Source organism: Stegastes partitus, unplaced genomic scaffold, assembly GCF_000690725.1.
Source record: "Stegastes partitus isolate 25-593 unplaced genomic scaffold, Stegastes_partitus-1.0.2 Scaffold208, whole genome shotgun sequence".
Classification (NCBI taxonomy): Eukaryota; Metazoa; Chordata; class Actinopteri; family Pomacentridae; genus Stegastes; species Stegastes partitus.
The window spans coordinates 219,169-242,291 of record NW_007577939.1 but is presented as its reverse complement, the minus strand read 5'-3'; the positions used below and the strand labels follow the sequence as shown (position 1 = coordinate 242,291).

General features: G+C 40.3%; 1 protein-coding gene across 3 annotated transcripts in view; it reads left to right on the top strand.

Moving 5' to 3' along the window:
* The first annotated feature begins 120 nt into the window (after positions 1–120).
* arhgap9 (Rho GTPase activating protein 9) overlaps positions 121–23,123 on the top strand; it is a 44,540-nt gene continuing 21,537 nt past the window's right edge. For 2 of the 3 annotated variants that reach the window (XM_008280730.1, XM_008280728.1), the window contains exons 1-6: positions 121–324; positions 8,544–8,625; positions 13,079–13,383; positions 14,681–14,879; positions 15,011–15,405; positions 22,380–22,631. In XM_008280730.1, coding sequence (XP_008278952.1) covers positions 13,162–13,383; positions 14,681–14,879; positions 15,011–15,405; positions 22,380–22,631 — 1,068 coding nt within the window. In that variant the 5' untranslated portion in view covers positions 121–324; positions 8,544–8,625; positions 13,079–13,161. The remainder of the gene's footprint in view (positions 325–8,543; positions 8,626–13,078; positions 13,384–14,680; positions 14,880–15,010; positions 15,406–22,379; positions 22,632–23,123) is intronic. The other variant, XM_008280729.1, reaches the window with a different exon arrangement.

The following is a 23,123-nucleotide window of genomic DNA, read 5'->3' as shown; positions in this document are numbered from 1 at the left end:
GCGCCGTCTGTTCTTGTAATCTGATTGGTTCGGTGCAAAATCATATTGGCCGATTGTAGCCAATCTTACGCCACCAAACCCTGAACAGCACAAGCTATTTTGTGCGCTTAAAGAACGACGAGGCTCCATCGTCATGGGCTGTAGGGGCATGCAAGTGCCCATGCGTGACTGTTGATTTACAAAAGTGTAGGTAAATTATGTGAAGTTATCCTTTTTTTTTTTCCCCCCACGAGAAAAACGCAGCAAACTTACGAAGACACAACTGCTGATCTCTCTGCAGTTCACTCCATAAACACAACTGAGCTGTCACCACGTCGCTGCAAGGTGAGTGATGCAAAGGTTTTTGAATTGCTGCTGAATTGCTGAGACAGAGAACTTATTTTCTGCTAAGTATTCATCTAAGACATAGCGTTTCTGTGATGCTCACCCTCGTCATTTTTATCTTCTCTGGTACTGGTGCAAATCTAGAAATGTTATGGTGTGAGGAATCTTAGGTTTGTTTTTGCAACATTTGGTTACAGGCAAAAATATTTAATTCCTTCTCAAATATCCAAAGTATTGTAGCATTTGATTTACTGAATCATCTTTTAACCTAATAATTACCAATCTGTACTGTTATGTAAATTTCTAATTCTTTATTTTGACAGTACAAGCTGATTAACGCCTTTATGTGGTGGGTTCAATAAAAAGTACAGTGTCACAATGCGCCTATCTGCTGTAAAGTTAGCGCATAAAAGTCATAGTCTTTTGAAATTACCAGAATATACATTTTTAAAGACAGCAGTCTTTAGTGTTGTGAGCCTTTTTAGATAAGGAAATAGCAAATTCTTTCTTGTCTTGACAACAATGATGTGTGTGTTTTGTGCACTGATTGTCAGAAAAGTTGCAGGCCAATGCAGCACCTAATCTATTCTGCCTCCAAAAATAGGTCATAGGTTTACTTTTACTAAAATAAGAAGTGATGTTTTTCCAAAACAGTTATTTTTCCACATCACAGTTTTAGACCACATGTACCTACCACAACTGCTCAAACTCAGCTAGTGTACTGAAGCAGAGGCACAAAGGGCCCACTCATTGACCCAACACATGCCTAAAACGTTTAAACCTGCAACCATTTCCTGTGGAAGAGCACTTTCCACTTTTTAGAGTTTCCTGTTGAACCCCTCTCCTTCTACACACATCATTTGACGGCTCATGCACTAGTTTTCTCCTTTTGTTTTAATGTATGCACACCTAGTACTTCAGACAATGGTGCACTGTATATCATCACTACAATGGTGTAGACACCATGATCCCATTATTTACCATCTCTTTAAATGTCACACTGATAAGAAGTGCTAATCTCGACAGTTTGCATATGACGTTTTCATGCGGAAATGTTTGCATGCCTCTGTGAGTGAGTTAGCCCTTACATGCTTCACAGAAAGTGCATGGATGGGTTAACCACAGGGTGTGATGGAAACAGCTTGACTGACGCATTGCTTTTTTGCTGTTTCATAATCATTCTTAAGTCCATGCAAAGCAGGAGATTTGCTCCCTTTTTTGCCAGCCTGTGACGACACAAGCTTGAAAGATTATTTTTCACTTGCAACTTTGCTGATTAAAAGTGCCCTGTACCATGTGCAGCATTAGGACGAGGGTTACAAGTTCACTGTAATTACTCGTGTGCCCCACACACTGCTGTTGTCAATGCTGTGTCAAAGAGAGATTGAGAGACTGAAAAGTTTTGCATTGTGGTATGTTGCTAGTCGGATTAATTTGCAGCTCTGGCATATCTGAGCAAGGCAGTGTGTGTGAAATGTCTGGATGCTTGCATGCATGCTGTCAGGTGTGGAGCAAAATTATACCGTAGAAACGCTTGTCTCACTTGTGTGCTTTCGACCAGGGGACAGCCTCACCACAGCTTTGGTTTTACATGCAATATGCTGACATCTGGTCTTCCCTCCCACATCTGACAGATAGATGTTTCTTTTATTGTGTTCATTTACTAGTTGGTCTCTTAGTTTAAATGTGCTTCAGATTTGATTAACTTTTCGTGACTTTGAATTTTCTCTCAATGAAATAGCCTTGCTACATTGCTGTTTCTCCACCCTTTCTACCTAATTTGTATCTCGCAAAGAGTTCTCATGACCACAAGCTAGTCATGTGATTTTGCATGACATACTACAAAGAGAGAGAGGGGGGGGGGGTCTCAAACAGATTATATAGAGATTAAAGTAGATTTAAAACACATTCATTTTTTTTACAGCCAGTTTATTTGGTGCATCTAACTGAAACTGTAGCACCCAACAACCCGACAATAAATCCAACTTTCATTAGGATGAAAGTGTTTTTGTGCAAACTGTTTCAGAGAGGCATTTACTCAGTGTTGGGTCAGTATTGCAGGCTGGAGTTTATGGTGCTGTTCTGTTGTCACACTGTGCAATGCCTAACATTTTATAGATCCTGTTTATACAGCTGAGGACATACTAAACTGAATGTACTGTGTATCTTGAGGATCCCAGTGTCGAAAAGATTTTTAGGACAGCCTTGTGCAATGTTTGGCAAGTATAGATTTAAATGTTGTAATTATCCATCCATCCATCCATCCATCCATCCATTATCTATACACCCCTTAATCCTCACTAGAGTCGTGCGGGGCTGGAGTCTATCCCAGCCGACTTAGGGCGAAGGCAGGGGACACCCTGGACAGGTTGCCAGTCTATCTACCTATGGACAATTTAGAATTACCAATTAACCTCAACATGTTTTTGGACTTGTTGGAGGAAACCGGAGAGCCCAGAGAGAACCCACGCTGCACGGGGAGAACATGGAGACTCCACGCAGAAAGAGCCCGGTGTCCTCACCGGGATGCGAATCGGCGACTTTCTTGCTGTGATTCAATGGTGCTAGCCACCGAGCCACCTTGCAGCCCATGTTGCAAGTATAGTTGTTTTAATTATTGAGTAATTTGCGGTCTTGTATTGATTATCTGATTAAGTATTTAGTCTCTAGAATTTCAAAAAAAGTAAAAAATAATCCTCACAATTCCTCAGAGCCCAAGATGGAGTCTTCAAGCTACAGTGTAGTTCATGAATTACAAAAAAGCAGCACATCCACAAGTCCATACAAATATTTTTAAACATTTTATTGCTTGAAAAATGTCTGAAATGATTACTCAGTGGTTAAAATTACCGTAACTTTTTTATTATTAAACTAGTTTTGGCTGCCTTAATGGATTTTATTCTTTGTGTTATCTTGCATTGAAATATTTGTGTCAATATGTTATTCCCAATTTGTAGGAAAGTGCAGTAAATAAAACCATAAACTATCTGTGGCTTCTGCTGAATACAGTGACTTATGGCTACATTATGACTTCAGATACTCCAGTCAGAACAAACCAGGTAACTATTATGATGTCTCTATGAAAGCACCTTAAAATGTCACAAGCACTGAAGAGTGTAGTAGCTCCACTTATATTTACATTTGTGTTTTGTTTTGTTTCTGCTTTTGTTTTTGTTATTAGTGCAATGAGTTGCTTTGCTTTCACCAGGTTGTATTGTGCATAGGTACATTACTATATACAGCACATCTACATGACAACATATATTATTGCTGAAGTCTTGAAAGAAATACTTTCTTTCGCTGATTTGACATGCTACTACATATACGGTCACATCATTTTAACTGAACAAAGTTTGCTTTAGAGGTGAAAGATCAGTCGATCAACAGAGTAACATTCTACAGGTGTTTTGTAATCAATCAGTCAAATGTTTTAGTCATTTTAGAGAAGAAGTAGGAAAATGTTCATTCTCGAGGCTGAGTTCTCAAATGGAAAGACTTTCTGCTTTTTTTCACATGACACTAAGCTAAACAACGGCATCACATGGGCAAACACTAATGTTTAGACAGCTCCCAACCCTTATTATCATTGGTGTAATGTTCCTTTACTGAACAGATAACCCCTCTAACCCTCGGAAGGCATCAAAGCTGTGTCTATGTGTGTGCCTCGTCTCTGTACCGTTTGCCTTGGAGGGTTTAGCTGCTCTTCCTTGTGCCCCAACAGTATCGTGCTCACTTCAGCAGCACATCGCTGAAAGTGGGTCTTCGACTTGCCTGATAGCTTTTGACAGCTCACTCTCATCCCCGGTGGATCAATGGAGCTCAGCACTCTTCATTAGAAACATCAATGTACCGCACATTCCCACAGGCTCAACAACAACCCACCAGCCCAGTCAGTGAAGATTATTTTTTTTATTTTCCAAACTATCATTCTTGACTGATATGTGACATTTTATTTTTTTCAACAAATGTAGGAAGGAAAAAATACTTGTTTGCCTGTTACTAACTGATGCTTAATATATGAGTATTCACAACAATTTAAGCATTGTTGATCAAACATCACCTTTCATGTAAAAAAAAAGACAATGTGATTATTGTCTATTTTGGTTTACATCATATGTCATTTCTAGTACCAAAGGATGAATCATTCTTGTTAGTGCTGAAACTATTTGTCACATTAAGATACAATAGCCAAAATTTTGATAATAACTTCATCTTTAAAGTAATTTTTTCATTCAAAAAATATCTGAATATTTGCCGGTTGTGGTTTTCTCGGATAAGCAGATTGCTGTCTTTCGTGTTTTAATCTTGGGGTTTAGGACTGTTCATTGCACAAAACAAGCAATTTGACAATGTTGCCTCGGACTGGGCTGTAGTTATGATCACCATTATCACCATTATGTCAAATTTTAAAGTGTAAATGATGAATTCCTTAAATCCAGAGTTGTCATGTACAATTATGAAGATTGTCTTTGAAAACAAAGTCGTGTCATTCAGTTGACTTAAAAAAAAATTATGATACTCCCGTATAATCCGATACTCCTGTTTGATGTTAAGAACAACATTTTGTGCTGTTTCTAATAAGCTTCTGATTATAATAAGAAGCATTTTCTTCTGCTTATTTTCCTTACTGAAATACGCTTTTTACTTTTCAGCCAGAAATATACTAGCAGTGTAATTTTCACCTTCTACTTCTTTTTCCCTGTAAAATGCCTAAGCTAATTAAAAAATGTGATGCTTGAATTAATTCTTTCAAGAGTTTAAAAAGCCCCCTGGGCAATCCTGCGCTACTTTGCCTAACTGGCATACATTGGTCTGTCTGGTTGTTGTTTATATTCAAATAAGGGGAAATGAGAACTTGAATTATACAAGTGAACGCTCTGAAGGAGTTTGCTATGTGTCGATGCAGGCTGCAGGGTTCATTGTAAACACGAGTGTTGCGTCAGCAAACGCTTGAAATGATGGCATCACACATATGAAATGTTGTTATGTGCAACAAGGAAAAAAAAATAACACATACGAGAGACACTGGAGACAGTAGTTGGCCACAGAGGTTGTTGTCATGATGACAGTAGTGAGTCTGAGCCAATGGCTGCTTTACTGTCATCATCTGCTTTTTGATTGGCTCTCTGACAATGTACTCAGCTAATCATTGAAATAATGCAGCCCACCTGTTTCATTGCATATACATAAACACACCCAGACATATACGTGCACACACAAAAGCACACATATGCATTTACACATATTCAGCAGGCAGCCGTCACACTGGGAAACGCACTGTGTTTCAGTGTCTCTCTCTAGTCTAATCATCAATAATGCATGGCTTTGGGAGGATGAAAGGCTGTTTTGGCTTGAGGCATGTGTCTCATATGGAGAGAGAGACATCAGGGCTCGTAGTTATAACTGTACATCCATAGACAAAGTGAATGCTCCTTTACATGGCTGTCCTCAGTAGAACTGTTCCGCAGGCTGAGACTAGGCAGATTTAACGCCCAATATGCAGTTTTTCAAATTAACTGATATCAGGAAAGTCATTTTTTTTCTTGATTTTATTGCAGATCTTTTTCTTGTGTCTGCATTGAGGGTCTTAGGATAGACGGTTTTGAATGTTGTTCTTTTTGCAAAGACAAGATTGTAAAGAGATACAGGCCGATTTGGGATTTAAAGAAACATCTTGACTTTTGGTGCAGCAACATTGACACTGAACTTGTTTATTGCTCATTCCTAAAACTACATGTTAAATGTAAAAAAAATCTTGATTAGTCTAAGTTTAGGCTTTTCCTTTCTTATTTAATCTGTTTCGGGTGTAGTTTTGTTCAAATCATGTATCATACAGTAGCATTGATTTTAGGGAAATTTCAAGGTGCTTCTGGGCCTATTCTAAGATATACTGCTGTGCTACAACTCCTTTTCCCATAATGTATGATGTGATGCAATGACTTTTTCGTCACAAGCCTTAGCTGGCTGAAAGTTGGGTCTTAAATTGCCAGTTTAACAGGATCCCTGTTTATATGTAGTGGCCATGTGCAGGCAACATTTGTCACTATGAAGAACATATGTATGAGTGGTTGTTTGGCTGACACAGTTAGCAAATCAGCAATCCTTTTTAACTTAAAATGACTCGTTTTTAACTCATTGTTGTGATAATTAATGTTACTGAACAGTCACATGCAACAACTTCCTTTATTTTCCTGTGATGCCTTTGGTTATAGACATTCATATGTAAATACAGTACAGTGTGCGTGCATATGAGTGTGTGTGTTTGCCATGTGTATATGCCGGAGTGCACGCAAAAGCCCTTTGAAGTTCCTCATTCACTCCATACTCCTCTTCCCCATGTCTCATCTCTCTTTGAACACCATGTAGCCATGATTATTAAAGCCGCCCTCTTTCGACTTCAAACGTATGGAATGAATATGGATATGATATAACACCAAACTCTCCTCCAACACCCTTTGCTCCAGTCCAGTCCTGCCGTGTGGTGAAGTTTGATAGGCTCTGCCCGGTGATCTTAAACAATCTCTGTTGGCTTGTCTTTGAGTTGAGGCATGAGCTATTGGACTAGTTGCATATCTAGAAAGATATGGAGTTAGAGCGGAACATGCAAACATTTAATTTTACTCTTGCTACTTGTTATGCTTTTCTCTTCCTGGTATTCTCTCAGATGCTCTTTTAAACATTGTCAGCTTCTTCATCCCCTAAACATACAATCTAGTACATTACAATTCGCATTCATTTTCTATCTTTAACCTGCCCTCCAGTCAGAGTGTTTTTAAAGGTGTCATAATAATGTTATAATTCAGTTTTGCATATATGCCTTAGACCATTAACTATATATTGCTTTTTCCAGAACAGACATTTGTTTTTATACCTTTCTCAGTTCTCAGAGTGACCTTGAACACACCAGGAAATTCATTTGCTTGCATCTGTAGTACCATGTGATGATAATACTACTTATACAAAATGATGTAAAGCACATGACAATAAAATTGTGTTTTTGCTTATCATTACCTCACTTGGATGCTTGATCGCCACCGCACAAAATGATGTATGATGTGTAGGGTTTGACACTAGAAGTATGTTTTGACATTCATCTGCTGAACAAGGAAAATTTCCTTGTACTCGCCATAAATCTGAGTTTAACAGGTGCACATGTATGAGTGTGATTTTGTCAGCTCAGGAACTTGAAACATCTTGTGTGCAGAGGTTTGTCTTTAGTCTGTCCTTTCTTATTCAAAAACCAGAGTATTTATATGTTCATAAAACATGTCTGGAGGATCTTTAAGCTGCTGACCAAGTAAACGTTCACTGTGGATAATCAGACATCAGGTTTATATTCATATCATTGTGGCAAGAGCTGCACTCCTGGAGAACTTGGAAGTTGAGATGTGGAAGTTGGAAATGTGAAAATGTATGTATAATTTGAAAAATAGTTGACTAAAGCAAAACCACCATGAGAACCTATAATCCCTAAAGAACTTAATCCAGTGGCCTTTCTGGATTGCTGATTTGACTGAAACACGCTGGCATAGCACCCTGTTCTTCTTACTCTATGTGGTATGTGAAGCATTGTATATTACTGTACAACTCCATATTGGACAAAACCTGAGGTGATTTGGATGAAAATAATTTTCGCTGCTTTCCTGCTAGCATCATGTACTGGTACATCTCTGATGACCAGCGACATAGTTCACCACCCTGTTCTGCATTTGGATCAATAACTCAATCAATCAACTGGACTGCTTTTGTTTGGTTAGCACACAGGTCTGGTTTCACTCCTTACTGTTTTCCCATTCCTCAAGTTAAAATACGGTTTATTTGCATGAATAGGTTAACAGCCAGCTAATGCTCTGTCTCTGTCACTCCCTCTGTTCTCATCTCTTAGGCAAAACGCTGGCTAAATGAGGGAGGGGAGGGTCAGCAGGGGTTCAATGAGTGGAGGCAGGATAATTTGGCTGCATAGGATTAACTGTGTTTTTGTGTGTATGTGCATACATGAATGAAGGAGAGAGGCTGTATTTGCTGTTTTTGCAGGACACAGCTACTATCTTGTGTGGTTTTCTGCCCCAATTCTTTCTTAAAAGCCCCTTTAAAACACACACACACACACACACATACACACACACACACACACACACACACATACACACACACACACACACACACACACATACAACAAATGTTTTCTCATCTTTTTTTTTTTTTTTTTAATGTTGAAGGACCATCGGGTTTATGGATCTGACTATATAGTGAGCTGGTGACCTTGTTGACGAAGTGACGGTCTCTTACTTCAGGACCATGGTGAGTTGCTTTCTCTGGCTCTCTCTCTCGCATGCATGCACAGATTGTATAATTTCCATTTCTTCAACCCAGCCTGACTTGCATGCACATGGAGTTAGAGTGAAAGCACTCAAGCAAAAACAGCAGTGAAATCACTCTGAGTTTTTTCTCCCTCCTCACTTATTTTTCATTTCTGCCTTCTATGTTTTTTTTTTCTTTTCTCCCTCCATCTCTTCATTTTGTGTTGTTGATACCACGTCACAAGCCCTGCGCCCTCAGTCCCTGGCACAATCTCCTGTAGCCTCTCAACAGCCGTGACAGGGTGTCTGTCTCTGACACCATATGGCCTTCTCTGTATGTTGGGGTGTATGACGCCAGTGCCCCTCTCTGCTGCTATGTGACCTGCAAATAGAAACACAGTCAGGCCTTATTTTTCCTTTTTGTAGATCTTCATTTTGAATCATCGCAATCTACAACTATAAAATTAATTGAATTAAATCCCACCTTCACAAATGATAAATTGAAGGTTTTGCTGTTTGTGGTAAAATGATGCCATTATAATAAGATCTTTTTCAACAATTGTCTATAGTCAAATAGCTATTTGTGTTGCTGGTGTGAATCAGATGCAACATCTATATTTAAATAACAAAGGCTATTCCTGATGTATCTTGTCAAACAGTCTCAGCTGTTGCCCTTTGGGAGCATTGTACCAAAACCCAGAATAACACAACTAAGGACTTTAACCCAGCTGCAACAGCCTCACTTGCACACAAAATGATAAAACCTTCTGTCTCTGTGTAGAAACTTTGTGCCTGTGCAGGTATGTGAATTGATGATACCAGGTCACTGTATCTGCCTTACAAATGTTTGGTTGAATCCCTGCTCATAGCAGCAGGATACTTTAAATAAATGTTTGCTGGTTTTTTTTCTTTCTTTTTTTAACTACCCAGTTGTTCTGAGAAAAACAGGAAAAGACAAAACAGGTGTGCAGTTGCCTCACTAAAGCCCCATCTGTCTGTGCATGGACGTATGGCTTTATGAACAAGCACTATTATGCTTCTTTAAAGCAAATGTATGTTGTAATTTTTGCCAGCTCATCTAAATTGTAAATTATACATTCCTAAAGCCATGTATCAGGCATATCAAGCCAAGAAAACAACTGTTCTCCTCTGCTTTAAGGCTCAATTTTGTGGTCTGATATGTTGACAGGGTTACTCATCGTTTCTTATTTGACGTAGTGGTGCATGCAGAAAAACTGATTCTATTAGCTGTTAGCAATTTCAGGCTGTACCTACACTACTAAAGGTGTCTCATGTCAGAAAAGCAAATGGCAAGTTGGAGAGGATATGACCCAAACTGTGGTTGAACCTTGATGTGTCGATGTAGCTTCCTGTTTGCTTGCTCGCCTCGTACTTCTGATTTTGCCTGTGTCCCTCTTGAGTTCAACTGCATGTTTTGAAAAACACAAGAACCGCCAAGAGTATGATTCTGCTTATCAAAATTTTAGCACCTTATTGTTTTTAATTTTCCTAAAATAAAGACCTGGTGATATTGTTTCGAGGAGATTCCACTCTATTGCCAGATGTTGCTTCTCAAATATTGTCTACTTCACATGAACTGTTAAAATGTTTGGAAATAAATTAAACTGCAGCAAGGTGTTGCACACATTGACAGCTGCATTACATTCAGTAACGTGCCTGCATACACAGGCACATGCATGAATACAGAGGAAGCTCCTAAATGTAGATATAATCAGTCACAGTAAGTTAACTTCCAAGTAAAGACAGTCATTGGCCATGGTTTACAAAAATGAAGAAGTGGCTTTTAGCACTTTTTTTTTAACTTCTTCATTAAAAAAAAAAAAAAAAAAGAAATCTGTTTGCACTGAACACACCATCAGTATTTTTACTAGTTTTTGACAAGAGATCTATTCATCCATTGTAATTAACCTGTGTGGGTGTATGAAGCAATTCGAACAGTTTTAACAAGTGTAAGAGTCAGCCACATATTATGTGTATGTGTCATCACGATCAACCCAAATGTACACCTGTGTTAGAGAGTAGTCTCCACCACCATCATAAAACACCAAAGAAGAGAATATCTTTAGTAGGAATGGTATTTTTCCTTTCAGTAGAGCTCCAGAAACTTGGCGAATCAATTCCCAGGCATATTGTAGCTGTTTTGGAAGTACTTGGTGGTCTGTTACTAAGACACTATATGTTGGTTTGTACTTTAATTTATTAGTCGTCTGTACGTTTTTATCACTGTGTTGCAGCTACCTCACCAGCTAAGCCGTTATCTACGCTTATAGTTTGAGAATGAGACCATAGCAAATTAATGGTAAAAGGTATTTATTCTGATTCATTAGATTTTGATAAAGTGCCTTGGAAATGCTCCTGTGTGTCTTGCAGTGATTTTGCTGCCAATGTTAGCCAGCAAGCCATACCGGCAGGCAGTCTTTCTGCCCATATGCTGGTACAGAGGGGTTTTACTGTAATTCTCTTTAGCTGTGGGGGTTACAGATCCATTCCTGTGCTTTAATAACGGTGGGATTATCAAGGTTCAGCCAGCTATCCCTGCTCTCCCTTCCATCAGCTCACAGCTTCATCCAGCTTCATCCAGCTTCATCGATTCATCGATTCTTCTCCTGCTCAGGTTCTCCTTTTTTTTTTCTCCCCCATCTAGTCCTCGCTCTCTGCCTTTTTTTGCACTGTTTGGTTGTCTTGTCCAGAATTTCTGGACTCTCCTGTGCTCACTGGAATGGGTTACATCTGACTGTGACTGTTGCTCGGTATCTAGGGACGATCCCATTTGCTTGTGTGTGTGTGTGAATGTGTGTTTGCATAAGTGTGTGTGTGTGTGTGTGTGTGGGTGTATGCACTGTGTGAGGCTGTATTTCTATGTGTCTGGCAGAAAGTTAGATGTTCTCTTATGTAAGCGGGTCCTGGCTGGGTAAAGCAAGGGTTTAGCTTGGGGATGCTGGCTCAGGTGGAAAGATGGAGACAGATGCTATTTTGGGTTTACTGCACTCCTTACATCCTCCAAACACATGAGTTATTCACTCACATGGGTCTCATAGTTCTAACAGGATGAAAGGACAATAGAAAAGAGATGTACTGTGGTGGTGCACAAGTATCTGTGCTTCATCATCTGCCATGCCTGTCAAGTGTACTGAAATTCAAAATGGATTTTTTTTTTTTATTATTTCATTTATTTGCACATATTGTTGCTCTGTAGGGCTGCAAGGTGGCGCAGTTGGTAGCACCAAGAAGCAAGCAGCAAGAAGGTTGCCGGTTCGCGTCCCGGTGGGGACACCGGAATCTTTCTGCGTGGAGTTTGCATGTTCTCCCCGTGCAGCGTGGGTTCTCTCCGGGTTCTCCGGCTTCCTCCAAAGACATGTTGAGGTTAATTGGTGATTCTAAATTGTCCGTAGGTGTGAATGTGAGTGTGCTTGGTTGTCTGTCTCTAAGTGTGGCCCTGTGATGGACTGGTTACCTGTCCAGGGTGTCCCCTGCCTTCACCCTAAGTCAGCTGGGATAGGCTCCAGCCCCCCCACGACCCTAATGAGGATTAAGCGGTGTATAGATAATGGATGGATGGATGGATGTTGCTCTGTATTGCCAGTCACAGTGAGTTACTTCTGTCTTATAGAAAAGTGATCCAGCTGGCAGAACTTTTATCGGCAACTATTCTATTAATCAATTCATCAGTCATGTGTTTATCACTTCCCAGACAATAAGTTCAGACTCCAAGCACTGGCCAAGATGTAGTCCAGCATACAACCCTCCCGAAAGTAGTGAATAGTCCTTGTTCTACTTTTGTGTTGTATAGTTGGGTTAATAAATAAGATATAGTGTGATAATTAGTGAGCTTTAGATGTGCATGTAATCTAATTTGGTTACTTTTGGACAATGCCAGCCAGGCTGTATCCCCTGTGTACCTACATAGTCTTTGTGCTATGCTAAGCTAAGCTAAGCTAAGCTAAGAAGATGCTGGCTGGAGGCTTATATTGAAGAGACAGGTAGAATGGTCAAATGATTTTTGTTACAATTTTAGAAAGCGCTTAAAATACCTACAATAATTGCTTAAGGTGTGAGGTGATGTCTTAAGTGTCGTAAAGTCTTTCTTAGTCTGAGCAACATTCCGAAACGTGGCAAAAAACACTTACAGACTTGAAACTAACTAAACTAGCAACTTAGATTTGTAGATTTTTTTTTTTTTTTGCAAGTAAAAGACATTTCTCAAAGAAAAGAGATACAGAGCAGAATCTCTTCCTTTTTTGTAGGTAGGTGATTTCCCCTAGATTAACATCACCATTTTCAGTGTTGAAAGGATTCAGATTTTCTTCCTTTGAACCTGCACGTCACCAGGCGAAATGTTTTAATTGTTTTTTTCACAGCTTTGGTAATATTACACACACTCTCTCTCTTTCTGTTTATTTATCTCTGTTAATTTTCCTCCGTGTCTGTTTCAGGACATGGCACTGGCCTGGTTCCAGTCTCACCTGCCCTGCACACATCCCAATAAAGTTTGCTGAACAAGACTGCGTGGAGAGCCATGCTGTCAGGTACTTGGCGCCGCTCTGTGGGGCATCAGCAGCCTGCTGCAGCGCCTGCAGTGACTCCCAGAGGGATGACGGTGTGCGGTGTCCCCAGCGGTACAGTGGTCCTGGAGGCCCAGTATGACTACAACTACCGCGGTGCAGACGGAAGGCAGGTCTGCATAAGAGAGGGTGAAAGGTTTGTTCTCCTGAAGAAGACCAACACTGACTGGTGGCAGGTGAGAAAACAGTTTATCTTTTGTTTCTCTTGTGACAATGAAACCATGAATATTAGAAAAGCAAGGGAATAGTACCCACACCATTCTGTAGGTCTCTGGGAAGTTTTGGTTAAACAATACAGCTGGTATATCTTTATTGTCAACAAATCCCATGAAAAGAACAAAACTAACACAGTATCTGTCTCTAGTGTCTCGTATACAGTAATAGTACAATTCAGCTGAAAAGTCCCAGAGTCACAGCTGAGTCACTAATGGCTTTTTGATACACCGAAGAGCCCAGAATTTTTGCTTTTTATAGAATCTGGTTGCTGCTGCTAATCTAGTTTTGGTGAACTATGTACATTTACAATAAACAGATTGCAATGAAATATCACAATTTTAAGCTTGATTTAAGCTTGGTAATTTTCCAGTCACCTGTGATTAGGACTGCAATTCAAGGATCATCAGAAAGGTGAAGATGAAGCTCTTTTTACTTTGTAAAGTTTCAGGATCCAATAAATATTGTTGTTTTGGTGATTTAAAAAAAAGAGAGATAACATTCCTTTTTTTTCAGCAGGTTTTGAGGTTCAGGGGATTAAACAGAAGTAAAAATTGACTCTTGGTATTTTTTATGGGATTTGTTTACTGTTAATTATTAATTTCAGCTGACCTGTCTTTTATTTACGTTACAACCATGTTATTACTTACTGGAGGTAGGTATTTACATTTGTGTCACAGCAATGAGGCTGAGGCTCTGAGACACTTCTCAGTCAAGTAAGCACACTCGCAGATAGGAGTGAACAATATAAAGACATTCTTCTATTACGCAATTAATTCAACATGAGAAGTGATTTAAGGATCAAATAATCAGGAACTGACTAATAACATGAACACAGAAATCCTGTAAAACTCCAAATTACTGTTGGGTAGTCCTGGTAAGTAATTTGCACCATGACCCATATTGGTATAAAATCTCCAGACATATTGAGAAATAAGCAACCTTTCATATTTAGTATAAACCTTTCTATGGCAAAATGATGGTTGAGAGATGTCTATTAGCTCATGGTATTTTGTGTCAAACTGCCCCAAGAAATACATTAGAAAAATAGACATTAGCCACAATAAAGTCTTGTGGAGAAAGTTTTTTCAAGTAGAAGTTGTGTGTTTTCTCATTGCATCTGCTGTAGATCACAGGAACTGACATTTCCACAGTGGCTTCAGCCCTCAGCTGTGTTTGTTGCCGCTTGGTTGGACTAAGTGGATTTATGTGGGAGAAAATAGCAAAAGCATTGGGAAACCTGTTTTTGTTCTTTGACAGGTGCGGAGGATTGGGGCAGCCAGTAAAACAAAGCCACTGTACGTTCCTGCCACGTATGTGACAGAGGTACCTATTGCCCCAATGCCCTCGCCCCAGCGCCTGGTCATGTCTGCCTCGCTGAACACCAACCTCAGGATACTGCCTCGGGTGTCACTCTCTCCCGGTCCAACAGGGACGACCTATAATGAACAGCGCCAAGGTAAAGTGCAAGAAAGAGGAAACCCTTGGCTTTCTAGTTGCTGTTACTGTAAAAGTAGAAAAACAGCTGTACAGTCACTGTCAAATAAGTTTCGAGCTGATCTGAGATTTTTTTTTATCTTCCTCCTGCAGTGAACAAACCCATCTATCGCTCTATGGAAAACCTCAACTCCAGCAGTGCCTTCCAGGGGATGGACAACAGCACCAGCCTGGGTGGAGGCCGCTTCCCCACCCTGCCACTCTCTGGGTTCACCTTTACCCCCAACTCGTCCACCTCCTCGTCAGGCCACCTCATGGTCCCTGGGTCTTCTGCGGCTTCCACAGCCCAAATGGCGCCACCGAACCCCAGGGTGGTCCCCATGATCACTCGGAGCCAGAGCTCCAGCAACCTGCCTGAAAACGTGATGGAGAACCCATACGATGAGGTGGGCAGTGGCTTCAGCAGTGGCGTCAATTACAAGATCCCAAAGAAGTCTTGCAGCCAGTGGGACATGGTGGGAGCTTCAAACAAGAAGAATCATCTGCAGGTAGAGCAAACGTGAAACTCACACAGATGTTACTCAAACAACAGTAAAGTTGTTTTTTGGTTTTTTTTTCCCATAACAGTGTGAACAGCACAAATGACAATAAACCTGATCTTTTCAATTTTCAATTTAGCCACTTCTATTTGTTAAAACAGATACAAGTCTGATTCTTTTTAATGCTGTCTCAGGCGGCAATTTTTTGCTACTTTTAGGTCACTCTAGATTTACATTCATCACAGTTGTGCACTGGTGAGAGTCACTTGGTGAATCTATGACTTTTTGCAGTGAGACAAACAGGTTAGACAATGTCCACACCTGTTTCCAGTCAATACAGGACAATCCTATGTGCTTTCTGTGGGAGACAAGTGTCTTGCTGTGAGCGCCTTGCACAGAGATGTTGACAGACAGTAGTTAAAAGTAACCCTCAACATCCTGAAATTCTGCATTAAATCTGTTTCAGTTAATCCATTCACATCACAACCCCACCACTCCTGGCTCCACATTCACACACACCTCCATACAGAAGTGGCAGCCATTTCTCCAAAAGAGCTATAATTACAAATTTGGCTCTCCTTCTCCTTCTTCTCGCTCTCGTTTGCTCAGGAATCCACTGACTTCTGCTACACATCAGCTTAAAAATGAATCCATAAACGCTGACTTTAGTGGCCTGTGTTTACCTCTCTACAGCCGTGTGCTGCATGTGATGTCTTTGTTATTGTTCTTTTTCTTATGCGGATCAGTTCAAGACTGTGACCAGTGCAAACTGGTATCTGATATCGGATACATTTATAAATGATATGAACAGCCAAATGAAAAATTTAAATCTAATCTAAGAAATAAATCCAAATTAAGTGCTAAGCCTTGCAGTCACGGTATGTTATTCTGGTTGGAATCTGTTTTTTTTTTTTTGGTTTTTTAAATTTTATCTCAGACTTTTTCCTACCACCAACCTTTTTTTAGTGAGTAAAAGTCCATCCATCCATCTTCTCCCGCTTATCTGGAGTCGGGTCGCGGAGGCAGCAGCCTAAGCATAGCCGCCCAGACTTCCCGATCTGCACACACCTCCCTTAGCTCTTCCGGGGGGACTCCTAGGCGTTCCCAGGCCAGTCAGGAGACATAATCTCTCCAGCGTGTCCTAGGTCTTTCCTGAAGCCTCCTCCCGGTGGGACGCGCCCGGAACACCTCCCCAGGGAGGCGTCCAGGAGGCATCCGGAAAAGATGCCCGAGCCCATGTGACTGAGCTCCTCACCCTATCTCTAAGGGAGCGCCCAGCCACCCTGCGGAGGAAACGCATTTTGGTTGCTTGTATCCACGATCTCGTTCTTTCAGTCATTACCCAAATCTCACGACCATAGGTGAGAGTAGGAACGCAGATTGACCAGTAAATCGAGAGCCATGCTGCCTTGCTCAGCTCTCTCTTCACCACGACGGTCCGGTACAGCGACCGCAACACTGCAGACGCCGCACCGATCCGTCTGTCAATCTCACGTTCCATCCGCCCCTCACTCATGAACAAGACCCCGAGATACTTGAACTCCTCCACTTGAGGCAAGGACTCTCCACCGACCCGGAGAGGGCAAGCCACCTTTTTCCGGTCGAGAACCATGGCCTCGGATTTGGAGGTGCTGATTCTCATACCGCTCGCCCCACACTCGGCTGCAAACCACCCCAGTGCACGCTGAAGGTCCTAATTTGATGAAGCCAACAGAACAACATCATCTGCAAACAGCAGAGATGAAATTCTGTGGTTTTCAAACCAAACCCCTTTCTCCCCCTGGCTGTGCCGAGAAAATCCGTCCATAAAAATAATGAACAGAACCGGTGACAAAGGGCAGCCCTGGCAGAGACCAATGCGCACTGGGAACAGGTCGGACTTACTACCGGCAATGCAAACCATGCTCCTGCTGCAGTCGTAAAGGGAACGGACAGCCCTTGAGTATAAGTCCTGCATTCAAAATCACTCTTTAGAAACAAGTATTATCAGTAAAATAGTCTTTAAGTTTCAAAAGTACGAGAACCTGTAGCAGCAGAATGAGTGTTGAGTGTTTATTGTGATATTAAATGATTACATTTTCAATAGTGATTCATCAGTGATAGTATTTTATACTGATGCTTCAGTTCTATATTTTACATATACAGTCAGTACTTTAGTTCTGCGATTCCCAGCTAACATCAGGGGGAAAGCAAAATTTAACTTCACAAATCTTTTATCGTTTTTGGACTTCTTGTGAAATATTTGATCATCTGACCTCAACCAGTTATATAATAAAACCAACTAAAATGGCTTGAAGTAAAAGCTCTCTTGGGGAAACTGATAAACTCATAGACATCTGCAGTATCATAAGAGGCTTTAACCAAACACTGTCTTTTTTAAGGGGCCTCAACTGGGATGGAAACTGCTGGTTTTAATCCTAAATAATGGATGTATTTTAGGCTTGAACTTTTTTTTATATAATCTTGTTCAGAAATGTAACTACTATGTGTGGGAGCCAAATTTGTGAATGCAGTGGAGCTCAGTATTGCCTTCTGAAATGTAGCAGAGTAGAACAACAGGGTAAAATAAAAATGAAAATACTCAAGTGAGGAGCAAATGTGCCAAAAGTATACTGAAATACAATGTTGCAGTAAATGCACATAGTTGCTATTCACCACTGTAACCAGGTTTACAAAAACTAGTGTGCTTTTATTTTAGACAAATTGATTCAGGATGTTTTCACACTGCACTGATAATCCCAGTAACATTTAATACTCATCCATTCATACCTCCATGTCTCAGTTAGTTGTAATTAGATGTGCTTGATTTTATATGTTTGTAAATCCTCATCATACTCAGTTACTCCAGTAAAAGTTTTAAAAAGTGATTTATTTTCACTAAAATATTGTTTCAGTTTCTCCTTGAACAAGACATGTGCTTATTTTATTATTTCTGTTAGATTGTCCAAAATTGGTTTGCATAAGCTTGTACAAGGAAAGGTCAAGGCAACAGAAAAGATAAACACAGCAGTTTTTAGACGTACATGCTATTCACTCTGTCCAAAAATAACTGAAACAAACCCGCTACTGTTAACAGTAATCAAGGTTTAACCGGTTTAGTGCAGCTGCTCTTTACATCTGATAGCCAGCAGGTAAGTGAACAACGTCTAACTTTTTACTGATTATAATAGATAATTAGTAAAGAGAACAGTGAAGGAAAATTATGGAAAGTGGGTCAAACAAATCCATCACATGTAGCGGATATTGAAGAAGAGTGGGATTAGATTCATTTTGACTTCCTCTCATTGGCAAAATCTCTAATCTCATGGATTTGCAGGTCATAACTCCCAAACTGTAATAATCCAGCTGGTGTTTTTATTAATGCTGTGACCAGGCAGGGTAAACTGTAATGAACCAAATACAAAACTTAAATCAACCTCATACAAAAAAACCCAAAAGAGTTGAATTATAGAATTCTTTACTGGTTTACTGTGAAAATTTTGCGCTCCTTTTTTTATTTTGCATTTGCATTCATATATAATGAGGCAATTTTTTTAGGAAGAAGAAAAGAACAACAGGAATATCACATTACTATAAAAAGCCTTGTGTGTCTTGTTTGAATCCCACGAGATGAGGCTGTGTTTGATTCACGCTGGTGCTTGACCTTTATAATCCTCCGAGAGCAGCAATCAAGTTAGCATTGTGGTGACGCCAGAGCTTTCCTGTATTACATCAGAGGGGATTACACAAGGCGTTGTTGGTGAGACGAATACTCAAGGTTATCCTTCTGTCAGCTGAGGGAAACTCCCACAGCCGACTATCCTGGCTGTCTCCCCAAATACACTTTTGTTTCCACTGAACTGTGCGTGTGTGAGTGACTTTCGACTTTGGATAGATGTTATCTCATTGGAAATGACAATGCTCTTTTTCTATCTCTTATGTCTCTTCCTCCCGTCTGTCTCTTTCTGTGTCTGTATCTGTCCCTCTCGCTCTCTGAGGACCCTCTTCATTCGAGCCTTTAATACCAGTAAGCAGGATTATTGTAGCCACATTCCGGGCATAACTCCCTGTTTTTCAGTCAGAAAACACTCTCTGACCATACATTTCTGCTAGTTCTTTTTGCAAAGGGAGCCACATTAATGATGTTAGTCCTCCAAGGAGTAAAATGTGTTTGAAAATGAAAAAGACTTTGCCAGTGAACATTTAGTTTTCATTGGTGATAACATGTCTATATGGTGTTTTTTTTGTTGTTTTTTTTATGTTAGAGGACATATCATGAGCGAAATAAGAAATCAGCAACATAGCGGAGCATGTCTCTCTTGAAGCTGTGGTGTAGCCCACTGATGATTGCCTCAAAAATACAGATTCAGACAAACAGCGACAAACAAAGACAAACAAACCTAACGTACCAATCCTGGTAACTTGCAGGGTGGGGCTTTCTGTATCATTATTTTTCTTCACAGTTTGAACATGTATGATTAAACTACCCCACTATAACAATTGTAGAGCAGCTTTCAGGTGTTGCAGCAGAGTTAAAGGTGTTTAATTGTCAGGTACTGCATGACCACCGCTGACAATGACATGCTGCTAGAACAGCTTCTGCTCCTCTATGAAGACTTTCCACAAAATCTTAGAAATTTGCATTGACAAAAAAACTCTCCTCGCCCAAATTTGTTGCATGGTTTTAAAATTAGTGCCCAGAATAGATCATTTGTTTGCTCTGCTCTCAGTGTTTTTGTGGATTTTAACTTTGTCATGTCATGCTGAAACAGAAGTCGCCTCCCACAAACTTCTAAATTATCGGATTGATTTCATGGCAGGCTTTGCACTAAAAAAAGCAATTCAAATAATCACCTTGAACAAACTTCAGCTAATTTACTGCTATTGCATCTGTTGCATCCTCAGTCAAATACAACTTTCCACAGAAAATGAATTTCTGAGAATGCGGGAAGACTTAAAACACACACGAGCAGCTTGCACACACACAGACACACAGCACACATGCAACATCTGCTGTCTAGACTCCTGCTCCCACACAAACTAAACCTTTCATGCAAAACATTTGTGTGCAAAACATAGAAAGTTCTCACATCCCACAGTGCCACATTCACGTCAGATGTGTCAAACCACAGGGATAAAACATTACAATCCAAACTTTACACGAGTTAGTTGTTGGAGCAGACACAATGTCATAGTATATCTAGAACAATGCTGCAGTGACCAGTTCTCATGGTTTAAGTCTATAAAAGTTTCTATATATTGCTTAGGTCATTTTGCGGTAGCACCACGATGAGCAAGCATAAATATGTACTTAGCCACAGCTGGAAGGAAGATAAGAACATCAAACCTGAAGAAGGACAGGAGATGAAAGAGGAAATGAAAGACGAAACATAGAAAATAAAGACATTTTTGTTAAAAGAGTAAAAAAAAAAAAGAAAAGAAAAGAAAAGAAAAATGTGCTAGTTAATACAGGAAACATCAAGATAATTGATTGTATAACCAATAGCTCCATTCAGTTCAGTTACATGTCTATTTCAAGGTAAACTGTCCATTTTGACACAAAGTTTCATTCATAATTTAGCCAAAATACAAACTGCAAAATGTGTTTTGGTGAACAAGTGTTTGGGACGTCAGCAATTCATACAAATACACATTCAAACAAAAAGACAGCAGCTTCCCTGTGTTGTGCACAGACCACTGTTCGAGGCATTAACTAGTTGTTTCTTTTGTTTGGCAATTCAGTTAGTTTGCTGATTAATTGTAATTATTTTCATTATATGCACATTTGTACTAACTTCCTTATCAGTTTTATGGTGTTGTTAATCAGTCGCAATCAAAAATATATGCTCCAAAAATCATACTCTGTGATTTAGTCACAGTTTAAGTTGCTTTCAGTTTTAAAATGGTGTTGGAATGCTTTTCAATGTGTATTTTTAATCAGACACAGCCCCATTTGACCCTGTTGAAATAGACTTGATATGACTGCTGAGGTAAACAGAAGGAAGCAGTAGAACAGGTGAGTCAGAGACCCAGTGCTGCCCCCTGGAGTAAAACACATCCTTTTTTTGCATGTGCCTCATACGCACATGCAAACACACAGGATCCGTACATGCCATGCTCCTTCAGTCATTTATCTGAAAGGCTGCGTTATGTAACAGGATCAACCAGCTAGTCAGTTAGTGAATTATGTCTCAGCTGTATCCTGTGGGATGTTGATCTTCCATGCATGTCCTCCAGTTAATTACAGTGGATTTATAGATCTCCTTCTCTTGTAGCTATTGCGGCAGTACCCTCTATCTGGGTGAGCGCACGCATTTTGATAAGCTCCGTCTTAATCCAAAGTCTGACAAGTTATTTAATAGTAAGAGGGAGTAGGATTTATTTGTTTCTCTTTGTGGTTTCTATGAGGTTTCTGTCTCTTTACACACTGGGATGACTGGCTTTGTTCAAGACCAATCTGCTACCTGTGGCTCCTGACCTGTGCTGTTATTTTTGTCTACTCATTGCAAGTCAAATTAATATGAAATACTGTACAAAAGCTATAAATACTAAAAGTAAAGTGAGGCTGCTTTAAAACGTTCCAATAGTTTATGTATATCAGTTGCACTTTTCATACCAAATTGCATTAAAATTACCCTCTGCCTTTAATAATAGCATCAATTCTCGTCGGTACAATTGGCACACATGTTGTTTCAGCATCTCAAAGAACTTACTTGGATTTCAACCATCTTTTCATATTCTAGTAATCCCAGGCAGACTCCACGGTGTCAAGATGAGAGCTCTGTGGCACACGATGCACACACACACACACACACACACACAGAGTCCTGCTGACAAAAAAAAAAAAAAGACCAAATATGTATTGATCCTCAGCAAAAAGTAGTCCCCAACAAATGTACTCCTTCTTGAGAAATAATCTCTCTCTTCCTCTTCTCTCATCTTTCATCTTTACTTCTCTCCCTCTTATTCTTCATCTTCTGTCCTTTTCTCTTTCTGCCTCCAAGGTCCCAACTGAGTCCTACCTGTCACAGCTGTCCTGGCAGGACTCCCCTCTTTATACTGAAATGCAGCCAGAGAAGCGTCAGTCACAGCTGGAGCCGCCCAACCCTGCTCCAGGTCAGCAGCCTCTTCAGATCCTGGACCTGTGGGAGCAGTACTCTGACCAGGCTACAGGCAGGTGCTACTATGTCAATAGCATCACCAAGGAGAGATCCTGGAAACCCCCTCGCCGGGCCCGAGGTCAAACCACCAACAAGGTGAGGCACCCAACACAGCGGGATCACTCCTCCTGAATTCATTTATTTTTATTCTTGCCCTGAAATTGCCTTAAAATGTGAAAAGGTTGGCATTTTTCAGAGCTGGATGAAAGTGTCGTCTCTCAAAGGAGAGGATAGAAAAGGGTCAGGGTGTAGAATGAAAGAGAATGCTCATTTATATGCTCACATGGTTTGACTGTATCAGCACTAAAAGGAACCTTTTCAGCCAAAGAACTTCATAAGACCTAAAGGATAGCAGCCTGGATGGCATTTTTCTCTCTTTACTTAGACACAGAGGGTTGCAGACACATTGATCACAGGACTGATTTTCCACAGCTAGTGTCTAGTGCACGAGGGGAGACTCATGTATGAGTGGTAGATACTCGATACAGTATATTCTCACTTTGGCACAGGGTCACATTGAACTGAAAGTGGTCTGTGGAGTTTTTTGTAAACTGATAAAAGTGATGCTTACCTCCACTGTGGATTCTT